This window comes from Mirounga leonina, unplaced genomic scaffold (assembly GCF_011800145.1).
Source record: "Mirounga leonina isolate KUSES-001 unplaced genomic scaffold, KU_Mleo_1.0 Mir_115, whole genome shotgun sequence".
Classification (NCBI taxonomy): Eukaryota; Metazoa; Chordata; class Mammalia; order Carnivora; family Phocidae; genus Mirounga; species Mirounga leonina.
Genome location: NW_023270268.1, coordinates 74,901,275 through 74,919,873, shown reverse-complemented (window position 1 = coordinate 74,919,873; position 18,599 = coordinate 74,901,275). Strand labels below are relative to the sequence as shown.

The following is an 18,599-nucleotide window of genomic DNA, read 5'->3' as shown; positions in this document are numbered from 1 at the left end:
GAAATAATCTAGAAATGAGAACTGCAGCACCAAGGACTTAAGCAAGAGGGCCAATCAGAATCTTACCTGATTTTCTTAAGCAGCCTTGGGATGTAATTAAAGAAAACAGATCAGTTAAACTAAGCCAGGGTTGAGGGCTTACAGAATACATGAAAGAAAAAGTGAAGGAAAGAAGAGAATTGAAGCCTATCAATAAGGCTGAATTTAAAATTACTATCTACACAGCAGAGATATCAATTTTCCTGCACGGATATGTAAAATCTACATAATCCTATCAAATTTCAGTGTATGTATGTGTCATTGTATGTAAACTAATAAAGTGATTCTAAAACTTACATGGAAATGCAAAAGACCAGGAATAACCAAGGCAATCTTTAAGAGCAACAACAAAGATCTGAGACTATTAGATATCAAAACCCATTATATCAAACATGTAGAAAGACCAATGGAATCAGACCCACACATATATGATCACCTGATTTAAAACAAAAGTGACATCACTTTTTTTTTTTTTTTTTCAGTAAATGGTGCTGGCTCATACCTCACACCATCATATACAAAAAAATCCAGATGAATTGCAGATCTAAGTTTGAAAGGCAGAAAAAAGAAAGATTTTAAAACAAAATAAGATAGCATCATCATGACCTTGGAATTTTCAAAATTTTCTTAAAATAAGACACACAAAAAACTAACCATAATGGAAAAACAAAATAAGCTGAACTACATTAAGAACTTCTGCTCATCAAAATAAACCATTAATAGAGTGAAAAAGTAACCCACAGAATGGAAGAAGATATTTGCAATACATATATCTAATAAAGGGTTTATATACATCACATATAAAGAATTCCTATAAATAAGTTTTTTTTAAAAAGTGAGCAAAAGACATGAAAAGGCAATTCACGAAAGAGACATCCAAATGGCCCAACCCTATGTCAAGGCACCCAATTTCATCAGTTTTCAGGGAAATTCAGATTAAAACTATGATGTGGTATCACTACACACCTATAAGAACTGAATGGATAAAGTGAAAAGGAGAAAATTCAAAAGTTGATGAGCATATGGTATTCAGAACTCCCATATTGGGCTGCTGGAAGTATGTATTATTCTGACCACGTTAAAAAACCTGTGGCAGTATCTACTAAGGCTGAACATACCCGTATCTCATGACCTAGCAATTCTACTCCTATTCCAAGTATAAAACCAACAGAAATGTGTGTGTGTATATGTACATGCATACATATATAGATGTGAATAAGAATATTCACAGCAACTTTTTTTTTCAAGATTTTTATTTATTTGACAGAGAGAAACACAGTGAAAGAAGGAACACAAGCAGGGGGAGTGGGAGAGGGAGAAGCAGGCTTCCCATGGAGCAGGGAGCCCAATGCGGGGCTTGATCCCAGGAACCTGGGATCATGACCTGAGCCGAAGGCAGACACTTAACAACTGAGCCACCCAGGCACCCCTCACAGCAACTTTTCATAGTAATCAGAAATTGGAAATTACACAAATGCCCATCAAAAGTAAAATGAATAAATAATGGTATACACATAAAGAATTTTATGTATGGGGGGATGCCTGGGTGGCTCAGCGGGTTAAATGGCTGCCTTCAGCTCAGGTCATGATGCCAGGGTCCTGGGACTGAGCCCTGCATCAGGCCCCCTGCTCAGTGGGAAGCCTGCGTCTCCCTCTGCCTGCTCTGCCTGTCACTCCCCCTGCTTGTGCTCTCTCTCTCTGACAAATAAATAAAATCTTTAAAAAAAAAAAGTTTTTGGGTGCCTGGGTGACTCAGTCATTAAGCGGCTGCCTTCGGCTCAGGTCATGATCCCAGAGTCCTGGGATCGAGTCCCACATCGGGCTCCCTGCTCAGCAGGAAGCCTGCTTCTCCCTCTCCCACTCCCCCTGCTTGTGTTCCTGCTCTCGCTGTCTGTGTCTCTGTCAAATAAATAAATAAAATCTTTAAAAATAAATAAATAATAAATAATTTTAAAAAAGGTTTTTTTATGTATGGGAATGAACAATTACATACAAAAATATGAATGAATCTAAAAACATAATATTGAGGTAAACAAGTCAGACACACAAAAGCACATACTCTATCATTCCATTTATATGAAGTTCAAAGCAAGAAAGCTGATCAATGCTAGTAGAAGTTAGGACTGTGATTACCCTGGGGTTAGGTACTAAAGGGGCACACGAAGAGGTTCTGGGATATTAGTAATGTTTTATTTCTTCATATGGGTTCTGGTTGCACAGTGCATTCAGTTTGTGAAAATTCACCAAGCTACACACAATTTGTGTACTTTTCCTCTATGTACGCTACACTTGAGTAAAAAGTTCAAAATAAGTATCTGGCTGCACAGTAGAAATGAAGTGAAGCAGGAACTACCCAGACTGGGAGACTAGGAAGAAACAAGAGACTTGGTCTTGATTAGGTCAAAAAACAGGTTTAAGGAAGTAAGAAAATGGGAGGCAAGGGGGTGGCTATGGTTAGAGAATGGAACTTCACAATTAAAAACCTCAGAGGTAGCACAGTTTCAGACAAGGACAAGGCATACTGCCATTATTTCATGCCCTAAATTCTGAGATACGTGATGTCTCCGTAATCTCTAGCTTTCCAGTCTATAAAACATCTTGGATGTCCATTTCTTCCCAACCTCTCGGCAGATTGCTATTAATGAACATTATACGATATGTGCACCCACATATCCTGGAACGAGTGCTTATTCACATTTTGCACTTCTGCCCTTTCCATTGTTTTTTTCTTTTTTAAAATCATTTTAATACTTTTCCCCCAATAGCCTTCATACGGTTCTACAACTTAAATTTTTATTTTTGCTTTCACTTATCCACCTGCCTAGCTCCTTGGAGATGGGAAGGCTGGCCAATGTCCAGTCCTATTTCTCTCTCAAAGTCAGAGACAGTCATACAGCATTTTATAATCCCAGCATCTAACACTATGAGCAAATATGTGAGACATGCAAATTACTAGTGAGGATGGTATTATCTTCTCAGATAGATTATTATCTTCTCAGTAAACCACTAATGACCATACTTACTATTACTCATAGAAAACTAAATTGTGCAAAGATGGTTTTTCTTCACTATGAACTAGTTTCATTCATATGACCACTTTCTTTGCCATTTTTTTTTGAAGATTTATTTATTTATTTGGGGGGGGTTGGAGGGAGGGGTAAAGGGAGAGGGAAAATCTCAAGCAGACTGCCCGCTGAGCGTGGAGCCCAACGCAGAGCTGGATCCCATGACCCTAAGACCATGACCTGAGCTGAAATCAAGAGGCAGATGCTCAACTGACTGAGCCACCCAGGGGCCCTTTGCCATTTTTATACAAATATGTTCAAATATGGCTTTATATACAACCTTCTAAGCGTGCTTTTATTTCACACTTAGTAAAATAATTGAAATGAGGATATGATTAAGACATTAACAAAACTGACTAAAATTAATCTCTTCATCTCTAAATGAAAGATTTCTTCTCTATTAGAAAGCAGTAAATAAGTATCACTGTAACCAGTTATTCTTTCATTGACCAAAGCCTTCTGTGTCAAAATTTAAAATGCTACATCTTAACACAGATCATACATTTTTTAAGTTAAAATATATTCAAAGTAACAGCAACATCAAACGGATATAAAAATAGAAATCAAAGTCATACAGGAATAATAAAAGATACAATTCACAAAGAAAAGTAGTTTGCATCCTATAAAGTGTTGGCTACAACCCCCGAAGTATAGGGGTAAAAGTAATAAAGACCAAGACCCAACTCATTCAGCGGGCATCGCTTTTGGAGAACCTCTGCATCACTATCTTTTAGAAAACTATGGATCCAAAACAGATTCACGCATTTAAAAATCTTTCTCAAATTTGAAGCTAAAACTTCCAAAAGGAGTCTTAAGCAAATTCTTAAAAGATCAAGAAGACTGAGTTGAAGAATGGTCAGCAGATGCCAGGTACATAAAAGCTCCCATATGTCACCACCATGTTACTTCCACAAAGTTCCTTTATAAAGCCTTTCTGACCTGCTAATTCAGAAAAGAATAACATCATTTCAAAACTCTGAGAAACTTTTTAACAAAGACGGTACTCATAAGATACTCTGGGGAGGCTTTCCCTTTACACAGCAGGATGATGAGGTGCATTTCAAGGTTGCAGCTGCTCTCTAGTATCAGAGGATGAGCTATCTGAGTATCACCGGTAGAGAGGACGTTATTGAAACATAATACAAATCTCAAAAGTGACGTGAACTTACTATTTCAACTTGCTTACTAAAATGTTTTCTCCAATCTACCAAGTCTAAGGCATTGTACTGGGCACAGACATGAACAACACATGGCTTCTGCCCTTGAGAAGTTCACAGCCTAGATGAGTGCTGTCCAACAGTACTTTCTGCAACAACGGAAATACTCTGCTCCTGTGCTATCCACTATACTAGCCACTAGCCACATTTCAACTGAGAACTTAAAATGTACCTGTACAACTGAGAGACTGAAATTTCAATCTTTACTTAACTATTATTAATTTATATTAGAATTGCCACATGTGACTAGTGGCTCCCATACTGGATGGTGCAGATCTAGATACATACACTATAATTAACCCAAAAGCATTAAAATCAATTCCATAAAATGACCGTGATCATTAATATATACTTACTTCATTGAGTATGCTTTCCAGTGTTGGAGGAGTGTCAACTTGAGGAATATCAAACTCTTTGTCATCAATCTAAATAGAGAAAAGAAATTATTTTTATATAATGTTGCTTTCCCTCTTAGAATATTGTGAGGGTGTTTAAATTTATTAGAGCCATTACCAATTAAGAGACAAACATATCACCAAACTGATCATGCAGAGAGCCAACTCGATGATCCATGGTAGTAAGGATCAGGTCAAAAGACTACAGAATTGTTTCTTATCCTATCCACATATTCACTGATTCTCAAAGACAAATATACACTGACTGCACCATCTTGACAGCCCTGTCTAGAAAGCTTTTGTTCATGAACTCTGACCTGTGCATTCTAAACAGGACAACACAGCATGTCTCATGACAAGCCCCAATTTTCTAAGTGTAGAAAGCAGTATACAAAACAATATACGAGGTCATAAGCAATATACAAAGGTCTGACGTTGCATTTCTTAGTTATTTCATAAATTACGGTGAGAAATGATTAGGTCAAGCAAATTGTGATTAAATATTCTCCTGGTCACAAAAACTTATTACTATCAAATCAATGGGAAAAAAAAATCACTGCACATGGGACGCCCCACTGGCTCAGTCAGTAGAGCATGCGACTTGATCTTGGGGTCATGAGTTCACGCCCCATGCCGGGTGTGGAGCCTACTTTCAAAGAATAAATAAAATATTTTTTAAGAATCCCTGCACAAGATTCCTAAACCTAGCACTAGCTCTATGATCTTGAGCATTCATTTAACATAGCCAGCTGCACTTTGGCTTCTTCCTCTATAAAATGGATTATCAGAGTATGTGAGGCTCAGATGAGAACATACATTAAAGTGCTTCATAAATGGTAATGACATACACAAATGAAGAGTGATATTATCCCATAAAACTGCACACAGACTTCTATTAATTCATGCAAAAATGACACATTGAGTCTTTAGGTATAGCTCTAACCATCTTAACAAAAGCTGAATTTTTACCAGATCATTTTTGAACTCCAGTTCCTTGTCCAGATCTATGTAAGAGAATTTTGAAAGTGAAGCTTCAAGACTGAAAGACTTATTCAGCTCTTCTTCAGTAGTCTTGGCACTGAGGCTCTGTTCCACGTTTTCATGGTCTGGTTCATTTTCCATATTTATAATGATTATAATTCAGTGAATCCAAGCAAGTTTTGTTTTGTTTTGATTTTTGGCCTTAAATCATGATGACCTGAATGATCTCTTCTCAAAAAAGAAAAAATATACATTATTTAGATTTCCTCAATTGGACATTCCAAAGACTTATGTGGTCAGACTTTTGTGGAAACTGATTGTTCATCAATCATCTGATTGTAAGGCAAAGAGAAATCAGCATGGTCTGAGGTATGATATTGGGGGAGAGTTTCTATGGGAGCACAAAGGAGGAACATCTAACTCAGGAGTCTGGGAAGTCGCCCACCACCCAAAGTCATTAAGTCTGGTGACAGTGACAGACTTGCGGTAAGTTCAGCCACTAGACTTGGTACCATCCAGATTTATGTTTTAGCAGCATGAGGGTAAATTGGTGCCAAGAACTGCACTTAACCCCTCCCTCATACTCCCAAACCTCAGAGTAGATCTCCAGTTCCCCTGGAGAAAAGCATACAAATCAGTTTTGCCGTTGGCCTCCATCCAGGGCCACAGATGTCTCAGGGAGCTTGTGTAGACACAGAGGACCCAGGACAGATAGCTAGCCACTTAATATGACACTAGCAAACCTAAGCGTTCAGATTACGGGAGACAACAATGATGCCAGAATAAAATAAGACCGCAGCCAACTAGGGATTTCTAGGATTTCTAGGAAGAAAGCTAGTCATAGAAAAACATGGACATTCTCAGAGAAAACTGAAATACTAAAAAAAAGTATGCAAATTTTTTATATATTTCATAGCTCTAAAGGATACAATGCCGGATCAAAAAGAGTTTTGTTTACTTGCAAAATAGAAAACAACTGTCTGCAAAATTTCTAGAAAACTAAAAACATATTCAGGAAAAAGTAATTTAAGTTTAATGATTAAATTTGTTCTTAAGTGTTTTTAGTTGGTGTTCTAATTAGGCTACAAGTGGCCAAATTTTTAAAAGTCCCTCCCTGAGCTCTGCCTGTTTAGAAATAAAAAAATAAAAATATGAAAACAGAAATAACGCCATAGTAATAATGACAGTAAAAACAAAGCTCATTTTGTTTTCTAGACTAGCAATATACAAAACAATATATGAGGTCATAAGCAAGATACAAAGGTCTGACATTGCATTTCTTAGTTATTTCATAAATTATGGTGAGAAGTGATTAGGTCAAGCAAATTGTGACTGAATATTCTCCTGGTCACAAAAACTTATTACTATCAAATCAATGAGGAAAAAAGTACCCAGCCACATGCAGTAACTCTCTATGGGAAGCTTTTTCAAACTACATACTGTCCACGGCCCACCATATGAACTTCTCTCAATCCCACTCCTTAATGAAGTGAAGGCAAAGGAAAGGCTGACAACTAAGCCACTGAAAGAACTAACTGTTTAAAAAGGAGTTGAAAGGGGCATCTGGGTGGCTCAGTTGTTAAGCGTCTGCCTTCGGCTCAGGTCATGATCCCAGGGTCCTGGGATCGAGCCCCGCATGGGGCTTCCTGCTCGGCAGGAAGCCTGCTTCTCCCTCTCCCATTCCCCCTGCTTGTATTCCCTCTCTCGCTGTGTCTCTCTCTGTCAAATAAATAAATAAAATCTTTAAAAAAGAAAGAAAGAAAGAAAGAAAAAGGAGTTGAAAATTAGTTGCTGGTATTGTTTAAAAAAAAAAAAAAGCCCAAAATTCACTGACAATTTTATCCAATTAGGCTCCTTTTTTTAGTATTTATGATGAATTTCACTTTGTGCAAAGTTTCATTTTTATCAGATTAAAAGAAATGAGTATCTATTATATGTAAGACATGTAGACCATGAAGACTTATTTTTAAAGAGCTGAAACCAATTTTTCTAGCTAGTACATTTGGTATATTACCAAATACAGACTAATTTCTTTCACATGTCACAGAAATAGACTCCAAGGCTCCGTCCTACAAACACATGATAGTCAAATACATTCCTAGAAGACATAACTGAGGGCACTCTGTTTCTGGCAACATTGGAAAGTAGCTTTCCAACCTCAGGTACTAAATGTACTTTTCCTTTTGCAGTGAGCCAAGGGCAGAAGCAATATGAGCTTATATGCCTTTCTTCAAAGAAGACTCATGACAAATTCCTTCTTAATAAAATTCTCTTATTTGTACCACTTAGGAAAAATGATTACAATTAGTCAAGGAATGTTTGCAAACAAGCATAATCTAATTCACATTCAGTGATTCTTGAGGACAGCTATTTTTATTCTTACACATTAAAAAAATAATGGAAAAGACCACAATAGCCACACCTAAAAAAAACCCCACTTTTATTTAAATGACTTAATAACTGAAAACATTTCATTCTTCACATTGGTCTTTGCAAAATAACTCAGGAAGTAAAACAATTTTTTTCTGGCTTTTTATACCTCCTATCTGGTGTTACTTAAGAGGTTCTCACGGCAGCTCAGCATCTGTGAACACCAGTACCACATTCGAGAAGTTTTACATGATCGAGCATCCCCTGAAGAAAGAGCACCATCTTGCCATGCTACCCTACTCCATTTCCAGCCTCCACTTCACTGAGCTCCTATTATTGTGATATGCTGGCAAAGTGCAAAGAACAAAAGCCAGAGTCCGTTAAAATGAGGTTTTAATCTGGGCTTTACCAGTTCCTATCTGTGACCTTGGTCAATTTGTCTACCTTTCTGAGCCCCTCTATTTCTACACCTTTTAAGATGAAATATTGTGGCCATTTGTGTTGTTTGCCCAGAGCAGCACCTCTTGCTAGGGGCAGGGCTCCTTCAAATCATGTGGTTCTTGTGGAGGCTGCCAATCAAAAATCCCCTACTAGGGGCGCCTGGGTGGCTCAGCCGGTTAAGCATCTGCCTTCGGCTCAGGTCATGATCCCAGGGTCCTGGGATCGAGCCCCGCATCGGGCTCCCTGCTCCGCAGGAAGCCTGCTTCTCCCTCTCCCACTCCCCCTGCTCGTGTTCCCTCTCTCGCTGTGTCTCTCTCTGTCAAATAAATAAATAAAATCTTAAAAAAAAAAAAAAAATCCCCTACTAACAGTGCATAATGTAGCCAGAGTGCTTCACTGGGATTCATTAAAATGGAACTGGTGAGGAAAAGCCGCTTCCACTATTCTCTAAACAACGAATAGTAAGGGCGAGCAGCACCCCCACCCTCCACCCGACCCTGTTCTGCAGAAAAGGAGGTCATTTATTCAATATATATCAACTAAACACCGAAACACCTACTATACTTGTCACTGGAGATCCACCTCTACGAACAGATTTTACATTCTAGGAACAGATTCTCTAGCAAGAATAAAATCAACCTACAAACAGAACCAGAGAAGAGGTCAGAGTATCCTGATACCACTCAGGACCCCATGTTCTAGTCTTCTGATGTTCGCTCTGGCCACAGCATTCTGGCAATTTGGCTACATAAGCCAGCATCCTCTCCCAACACACTCACTCGCTCTCTCTTTTTTTTAAATCACTTAAAACGGAGAGTCCTGACTCTTAGAATGCAACTACCTATTTGCAGAGCTACATAAACAACATAATGACTGTAAAGCATTTAGAATAATGCCTGGACACAGATTTGGTTCTCAAGAAATATTTGCTATTATCATTTAAAATTTCCTCAAGATTTCCACATTCTTCCAAAGTTAAAGATCCTGAAACAAGATCGAGTACTTTTGTAAAGGTCTAGCTAGTTCTAAGCATATCATAAGGATACCTTATTGGAAGGATATACTTACTTCTGCTCTCAGATTAGAAGTTTCTTCATCAGTTAAATGTAGGGGTTTTATCTAAGACTAGTACAGCCCCCAGCAAAGCATCAGAGACACTTCAGAAAAAAAGTCTAATTATCAAAATAAGTGTGATATACTATAAGTTACTAAAATTGTGCTTTCGCATCAACTTCCTCTTTCATCACTTACCAGCAATTATACCTTTATGTTACTCAGCAAATTTATTCAACCCAAATAGACCTAGGAATCAAAAGATACCACACTCAGGTATTTTTTTGAAAAGGAGAGTTCACTGGAGCAGTGTCTCCACATTTTTTAGAAATTGAGCTGTGCCTGAACCTGCCTGTGGTAGGCAAGATAGTAGTGCCCAAGGATGTCTGTCCTGATCTTCAGGACCTGTGACTGGGTTACCTTACATGTCCAGAGGAACTTCACATGTGTGATTAAATTAGGATCTGGAGTTGCAGAGATTATCCATGTTGGCTCAATATAATCACAAGGGTCTTAAAATGTGGAAGAGGGAGGCAAAAGAGAGTGTCAGAAAAGAGACAGGACAACAGAAGTAGGGTGACAGGGATGCCTGGGTGGCTCAGTTGGTTAAGCATCTACCTTGGGCTCGGGTCATGATCCCAGGGCCCTGGGATGCAGTCCTGCATTGGGCTCCTTGCTCAGAGGGAGCCTGCTTCTCCCCGTGCCTGCTTCTTCCTCTGCCTGCCATTCCCCCTGCTTGTGCTAACAAATAAACAAATAAATTCTTTAAAAAAAAAAAAAAAAAAAAAAAAAAAGGCAGTGTCAGAGAGATGCTACGTTGCAGGCTTTGGAGGAGGAAGGATGCCAGGAGCCAAGGAATTTAGGCAGTCTCTAGTAGCTGCAAAAGGCAAGGAATAGGATTCTCTCCTTAAGCCTCTAGGACCCCAGCCCTGCCACAGCTTGATTTTAACCTAGTAAGACCAGTGCTCTTCTAGTGCACTAGGGAACTAAAGAACTGTAAAATGATAAATCTGTATTTTTTTTAACCTACTACATTTGTGGTAATTTGTTACAGCAGGAATAGGAAATGACTACACTAACAAACTTCAATTAATTTGTCTCTGGACCCATTGCCACCATTCTGAAATACTAATTCTTCCCTCATCACTTGGTGTTGCCCAAATATTTATTGAGCAAGTTCTTCATTCCAATACACAGACCAATGATGAAATGTTTAATACAGGACACTTCTATTACGCATGATGCAGACACTACTTTCAGATACCACTTAAGTGCTATCCCAGGACAAAGGTTGGCAATAAACTACTGATAATTTCCTCTGAAGACTAAATTCTACAACTAGTTCTCCACCCAAACATCCTGCAATCTAGTGTTCCTATAGCGGATGCCAAGCTGGACAGTACCTGCAGGCGACACAATCGTTAAAATCAATGGTTTCTCAGTCTCTCCCAGAATGAAATCACATTATTCCGACAGAAAAATGTAGGTCATAGAATCAGGATTACCCAGTATGTTGTCCTCTTCTCAGCACTGATAAACTAATATTTTAATAGTTCTGATTTAAGATTATCTGACATCTTGACAGTTCTGAAGGCTATTCCCTCTTAATAAGGTTATTCCCAACCAATTAGTAATAGATTCAAGGACCATTTAAAAATAATATATGTATGATATAAACATCAATGACCCCATTTTAACACAGACGAATGGAATAAGAACTCCAGAATGTGACCTGTATTAGGCTGGGCTAATACAGAACTCTTCTACCAACTTTTTGTTGTAGTAGTTTTGTTTTTACCTTGGCAGACCTTCCCTACCATGCTCAAATTCCAGGATCCTATTTAATTCACTGGCATTCTTTTCCTCCTAAAAGTGTCATATGAGACACCTTTCACAGTATGGTGAGTCGAATCAAATTTTGTTTTTTTCACTTACTGTATCCCCAAAAAGGTATCATGAAATCATGATACGGAAAGAATATTACATTCCCACTTTGTTTCCAGCTTTCCCAATCCAAGTATTTCTCTTCTTCCATTTCTTTGTCTTGTTTGGTCTTCTCGTGGTTTGTTTTGTGAAGAAAAATACAATAGATGATTAACCTCTATTTGTTTTCTATTCTCTTTCTCTAGTAAATGGACTCATTTTGAACAGATCCCAATGCCTACAGTATAAAATTCCAAATTCTACCTACAACTATTTGGTCAACTAATCTTCGACAAAGCAGGAAAGAATATCCAATGGAAAAAAGACAGTCTCTTCAACAATGGTGTTGGGAAAACTGGACAGCTAGATGCAGGAGAGTGAAACTGGACCATTTTCTTATACCATACACAAAAATAAATTCAAAATGGATGAAAGACCTAACTGTGAGACAGGAAACCATCAAAATCCTAGAGGAGAACACAAGCAGAAACCTCTTTGACCTTGGAAAAGCAAAAATAAACTCGTGGGACTTCATCAAAATAAAAAGTTTCTTCACAGTGAAGGAAACAATCAACAAAACTAAAAGGCAACATACGGAATGTGAGACGGTATTTACAAATGACATATCTGATAAAGGGTTAGTATCCAAAATCTATAAAGAACTTATCAAACTCAATACCCAAAAACCAAATAATATAGTTAAGAAATGGGCAGAAGAAATGAACAGACATTTCTCCAAAGAAGAACTCCAGATGGCTAACAGACACATGAAAAGATGCTCAATATCAATCATCATCAGGGAAATACAAATCAAAACCGTGATAGGATACCACCACAAATGGCTAAAATTAACAACACAGGAAACAACAGATGTTGGCGAGGATGCAGAGAAAGGGGAATCCTTACACTGTCGGTGGGAATGCAAACTGGTGCAGCCACTCTGGAAAACAGTATGGAGGTTCCTCAAAAAGTTAAAAATAGAACTACCTTATGACCCAGAAATTGCATTACTGAGTATTTACCCAAAGGATACAAAAATACTGATTCGAAGGGGTACATGCACCCCATTGTTTATAGGAGCATTATCAACAATAGCCAAATTATGGAAAGAGCCCCAATGTCCATTGACTGATGAATGGATAAAGATGTGGCGTCTGTATACACACACACAAACATATAATGGAATATTAGTCATTAAAAAGAACAAAATCTTGCCATTGCAATGATGTGGATAGAGATGGAGTGTATTATGCTAAGTGAAATAAGTCAAAGACAAATACCATTTGATTTCACTCATGTGGAATTTAAGAAACAACACAGATGACCATATGGGAAGAGGAAAAAAAGAGAGAGAGGGAACCAAACCATAAGGGACTCTTAACAACAGAGAACAAACTGAGGGTTGATGGAGGGAGGTGGGCGGGGGGTGGGCTAAATGGGTGATGGATATTAAGGAGGGCATTTGTTATGATGAACACTGGGTGTTGTATGTAAGTAACGAATCACTGAATTCTACTCCTGAAACCAATATTACACTCTATGTTAACCAACTAGAATTGAAATAAAAATTTGAAAGAAAAAAATAAATAATAAAATTCCAAATTCTAAGCCTAGGATTCCAGATATCACATGAGCTGACCTTACCTTCCTTTACAACTAAACTTATTAACCTGTATTCAGAGTCCTTCAAGAAGAGCTTCCCCTTTCTATCCATGTCTGCTCACACTAGTTCACCTTCCCTTTCCTTTTCCTCTCCATTTATCTAAGTTCCTTCTTTCCTTCCTTCCAGGCACCTTCCTTCCCTAAGCATCCTCTGAATCTAGAATGCATGTCTTCTTTATAACAGTGCCTTGGCGCTTTCCTCATATTGATTCATTAGTTAACTCACCATGTGGCTATGTCTCTTGTCCCCAACTATACAATACAAATGCAGCCATGTGGAGCACCTGCGTGGCTCAGTTGGTTGTGCGTCTGCCTTCGCCTTTGGGTCATGGTCCTGGAGTCCTGGGGAGATCAAGCCCCGTGTCAGGCTTCCTGCTTGGTGGGAAGTCTGCTTCTCCCTGTGCCCCTTACCCTGCTCATGTTCTCTCTCTCTCACTCTCTCAAATAAATAAATAGAATCTTAAAAAAAAAAAAAAGAAAGAAAAATGTAGCCACGCTTCTTTGTATACTGCACATCACTGGGCTCACTGACTTGCATAGGTATGTAACGTTCAATAAATATTTACTGGGCACCTGGGTGGCTCAGTTGGTTGAGCGACTGCCTTCAGCTCAGGTCATGATCCTGGAGTCCCGGGATCGAGTCCCGCATCGGGCTCCCTGCTCAGCAGGGAGTCTGCTTCTCCCTCTGACCCTCCCCCCTCTCATGCTCTCTCTATCTCATTGTCTCTCTCAAATAAATAAATAAAATCTTTAAAAAAAAAATTAAAAAAAAAATAAATATTTACTGATTACACTAAGAATTGGAAGACAGGGCTAACACCTGTGTTGCAAATTAAATGGATCAGTTTTATTACCTGTAATTGTTAAGCTTCATAGGATATTATTTGACTCACAGCCTATAGGAATCTATGCCATAGTAAGCCAAGTTATAATTGAGCTCTACCTTTATGTAATCAGGCTTGTCAACTACTGTCGATCATATTCATCCCTCAGGTATCAGCTAAAACTCTGCTTCCTCCAAAAGCCTTTTTTTGTCCTGCTCAACTGAACTAGGTTCCCTGTTAATATGCACTCATAACATCGTTCTCCTTCTTCACTAAACTTGTCACATTGCAATCATTTTTTCAGTGTCTGGACCACCACTGCCTTCCCTCAGGCAGGAAAGTAATAAGGTTCCAGGAGAGCAGAGACCAGATCTGTCTTGTTCACCACTGTATTCCTAGTGCTAATCAACTAACCAATCCCTCCCTTCCTCCCCCCATAAGCAGCCAAGCAACACTGAATCACTGGCTTCGAGGGCTTCAAGTACCAGTTCTGGTCATTCAAAATAAGACAGGGTTAGTCATTCTCCCCCCAAAAGCCTACCACCTTGCAAGTTCCATTCTTTGCACCTAGATGAGATTTTTTACAATCCTTAACACTGATTTTTTTTAATGATCATTTAGTTCATGTATAACATGACACAAACTCCACAATTTCAGATGTTTTGTGTTCTTTTACATTAATTCAGCCTACAAAGTCAAGATGAAACCGTGGAAATGTATCGTATGTCCCTTCCATTTACAGGAATTCAGTTTATCTTCAGCAAAGGTAAAGAGAAAAAAAGAAATGATTCACACAGAAATGGGGACTCTGCACACCATTCCACTCAATACTCTACATTTCAGGGTGAGCATGGGGTAGGAGATTGGTGTCTGCTGTCCTTTTGGTCAGTCTCAGTTCTTTTTTTTTTTTTTTTTAATTTATTTATTAGAGAGAGAGAGAGAGTGAGAGAGAGAGCGCAAGAGGAGGTAGGGTTAGAGGGAGCAGACTCCCCGCTGAGCAGGGAGCCCGATGCGGGACTCGATCCAGGGACTCCGGGATCATGACCTGAGCAGAAGGCAGTCGCTTAACCAACTGAGCCACCCAGGCGCCCGGTCAGTCTCAGTTCTTGAATGCCTCATAAATAATTATCCGTTTCACCTGTGCTTCAAATAACAACTAGCATGCTGTTGCAACACGGAGCAAAACCCGGCTGTGTTGCACTTCCTGAGAGATAGGTCAGTCTCCACCATGACTCCTCCCCAGGTACTTTTCAGGGGTACTCAAGTTTCACCTTACTCATGGACTTCAGAAACAGACCCTGTGTTAGGTAACAATGCTACCACGTACTTGGATGAGATGCACACTTGGCGGGCGCCTGGGTGGCTCAGTCGTTAAGCGACTGCCTTCAGCCAGGTCATGATCCTGGAGTCCCGGGATCGAGTCCCGCATCGGGCTCCCTGCTCGGCGGGGAGCCTGCTTCTCCCTCTCCCACTCCCCCTGCTTGTGTTCCCTCTCTTGCTCTCTCTCCCTCTGTTGAAAAATAAATAAAATCTTTAAAAAAATAAATAAATAAAAATAAAAAATTAAAAAAAATTAAAAAAAAAAAGATGCACACTTGGCCCCTGAGTTTCTTTCCAAGAATAGGCACATTTAGGCCCACAATGCTCAGAGCTGCCACTATGAAAAAGCCCAAACCTCTGTTTCTCTTTCTCTTTCTCTTAGCAAACGTCCAAATAAGAAGAGTAATCATTTAAAATTTAGGAAGTGCATATAGAACAACAAATGTTAAAAAGAAAAGTGGAGGAAAAGAAGAGTACCTAAGACCTGCCGGTCTGGTCGCATGATGCTAAGTTACTATTATGTTACTAAGTTATTATTACGAATTGTCAGGCACATCCTTCAGCCACAATCTAAAAAAGAAAAAACTAATCCTCTACGACAATATACAAAATAATAGTAAGAACTAGGTCTACGAATATCTGTTATGCATAAAGCCTAATATTATTCATCAGTTTTATATGTGTATAAGTAAAATGAATGAAAGAGAAAAAAAAAATCACTTCTTTCCAGCTTTCAGGAAGTCCCTACTATTGTAAGAATCACTCTTCAGGGGCGCCTGGGTGGCTCAGTCAGCTGAGCGTCTGCCTTGGGCTCAGGTCATGATCTCAGGATCTGGGATCGAGCCCTGCTCGGCCGGAAGCCTGCTTCTCCCTCTCCCGCTCCCCCTGCTTGTGTTCCCTCTCTGTGTCTCTGTCAAATAAATAAATAAAATCTTTTAAAAAAAATTAAAAATTAAAAAAAAAAAAAAAGAATCACTCTTCAAAGATCCACCCACCCCTCAGAGAACTTCTCCTAAGAAGCACATGGGCCTTGTGTAGGCTGACATATATTCCCCTTCTTCTTCACTAAATTGGTATGAGTGAATTCTTTAAGTTAAATGCACACAAGACAGGATTCCATTCAGTTGTAGGTTGAGTACATGGTGGCTTTCCAACTCATCTTAATTAACTTCCAATTAATTGTCACCTCAATTTCTTTTGGTTAGGTGTCAAGAAGGACGTAGTCACAAGAGATTTTTTTTTTTTTTTTTTTTTTGTAAAGAGCAAAAGGAAACTTCTTGCTCAACTGCTAGGAAAAACAATTTTGATTACAGTTAAAACATCCCTTCACCATTTTTCCTTTGGAAAACTGCTCCTCCTCCACATTACCAAACAAGTAATTTTAGTTGTGCTGCCAATCAAATATCCTATCTACCTAGCCAGAAAAGTAGGCACAGGACATTCTTGTATCCATTTGGCCAATCATTGTCCTTCCCTGGAATTTGTAACTACTGAAGGTAGAGGAGTTTTCTCTTCTGGGAAGATGTTAACACAGGGGCTAAAAGAATGAAGATAATGCAAACAAATTCAAGATTCAATTAAGACTAGAACAGTTTGATCTGACAAATATATACAGATTACACCTGAAGCTGTGGCTCAAGAGGCAATCTAACCTTTGTGACAACTCTAAACAGATCGAAAGTTAAACATACTTCCTTAAGTTCAAAACGTCTCACTTTTCATTCACATACATAACTGACATTTTGTATCACAATGGTTGACATCTTTATGAAAGAGTGAGATATAGCTAAAAAGTGCCATGATGCCTCAATATCCTGAAGACAAAAAACATCCAACCGCTGATGCTGGTCCAGATACAAAAATAGAGGATAATCAACATACTATTATCTTAGAGCTCTGGAAAGAATTTTTTCACATATAACTATTTCTCTTTGACATATAAAGCCTATAGTTCAACCAGAATTTTTCCCCCACCTATCTTTACTCTGCTTTCTATGGAACAGGCCAGCTTTACCAGAGGATTCAGTATCTATTCTCTGCTTCAATTTAACCATGAGCAAACCCATGTCTTACACAAACACAGGTAGATTCTCCATCCCCATTTTTATTAGACTTCAAACACACAGACCTGACATGTAATTACCTCCCAATCACAGACATCCGGAGTTGGTGCCACAAGTCAACATCCATGATTGTTTTGTGTTTTCTTTTTTTTGGGGGGGGGGGGTTGTGTGGTAGAGGGTGGGCATGCAGAGGACGCAAGACTTCCGGTCCATTCTATATGAGTCTAATATTAGGAGGTTAGGGAGGGGGCATGCCTAGTTGAAGAAGGCTCCCAGCTGATCCTGATAACCCATAGCCATGGAACCTCCCTGGCTGACCCTACTTCATCCCACCCTAACCTCCCTTTGAAGCAAACCCAAACACTTTAGGCAGCTGTTTCCCTCTTTTCCCGGGTACCACACCTGGGAGAACTAACTAGGACACAGGAGTGCCCTCAAACTTTAGAGACCCCCCTGTCCTCCTGCTCTCACTCTGGAGCACAGCTTGCTGGAACCAGCCTCACAGGGTGCGCACCAATCCTAAGAGGTGGACACCTGATCTAGGTCTCGGCCTCACACTTGGGGAGCACACTCATCCCAGTCTTTGAGGGACAGACGAGCCCACACCCGTGCGCCGGGCCGGAAAGGCGGGTTGCACACCTGTTCGGTCCTGGGGAAGAGAGTGATCATCCACCTCCTAGTCTCACAATCAGGGAAGCGGGTGCAACCTGTCCTCAGCCCCACATTCGTTATGAACAAGTGGAAACCTCCTGACCCAACTACAGGCCAAACGCAGGACACGCCTCTCCGCCCCAAAGTCAACCCCACCCGGCCCTCGAGCCCCGGTCCAGTTAGTCCGCCTGGGGCTGCTCCGTCAGCCACTCCGAGGCCGCGCCGCCGCATGGGGGAAAGGGCCGAGGCTCAGGAACCCGGCGTGCGTCCTCCTCCCGCCGGGGGGACAGCGGCTCACTACTGTCCCCACCCCGTTGGCCTGCTCCCGGGAGATTCATTACCTGCGCTTGCAGCCATTCCAGCCCAGGACCCCCGGCCCACGTGACCCCGCCCCCTGCTGTAGCCTCACGCACGCGCAGTATATACCACTGATGGCCACGCTTCCGCTTTCCTCCCCGCACCCTGGTCCGCCCCTCCGTACCACGCCCCTATTTAAAGGGCCAGAGATACAATGTCTCACGCCAGGGATTTAATGGGTGATTAACATCTTGGGGAATAGGAGAATGGAAGCACAGACGAATAAACGGCAGTCTTT

General features: G+C 40.0%; 1 protein-coding gene across 4 annotated transcripts in view; it reads right to left on the bottom strand.

The window, feature by feature from the left end:
* The window catches only part of VPS8 (VPS8 subunit of CORVET complex), a 252,231-nt gene extending 233,835 nt beyond the window's left edge, over positions 1-18,396 (bottom strand). For 2 of the 4 annotated variants that reach the window (XM_034999741.1, XM_034999743.1), the window contains exons 1-2: positions 5,686-7,300; positions 4,678-4,746 (exon numbers count right to left, since the gene is read on the bottom strand). In XM_034999741.1, the coding sequence (XP_034855632.1) occupies positions 4,678-4,746; positions 5,686-5,838 (222 nt within the window). In that variant the 5' untranslated portion in view covers positions 5,839-7,300. Of the gene's footprint in view, positions 1-4,677; positions 4,747-5,685; positions 7,303-18,345 lie in introns of those variants that run through there. The other 2 variants (XM_034999742.1, XM_034999746.1) reach the window with 2 other exon arrangements.
* Positions 18,397-18,599: the final 203 nt, after the last annotated feature.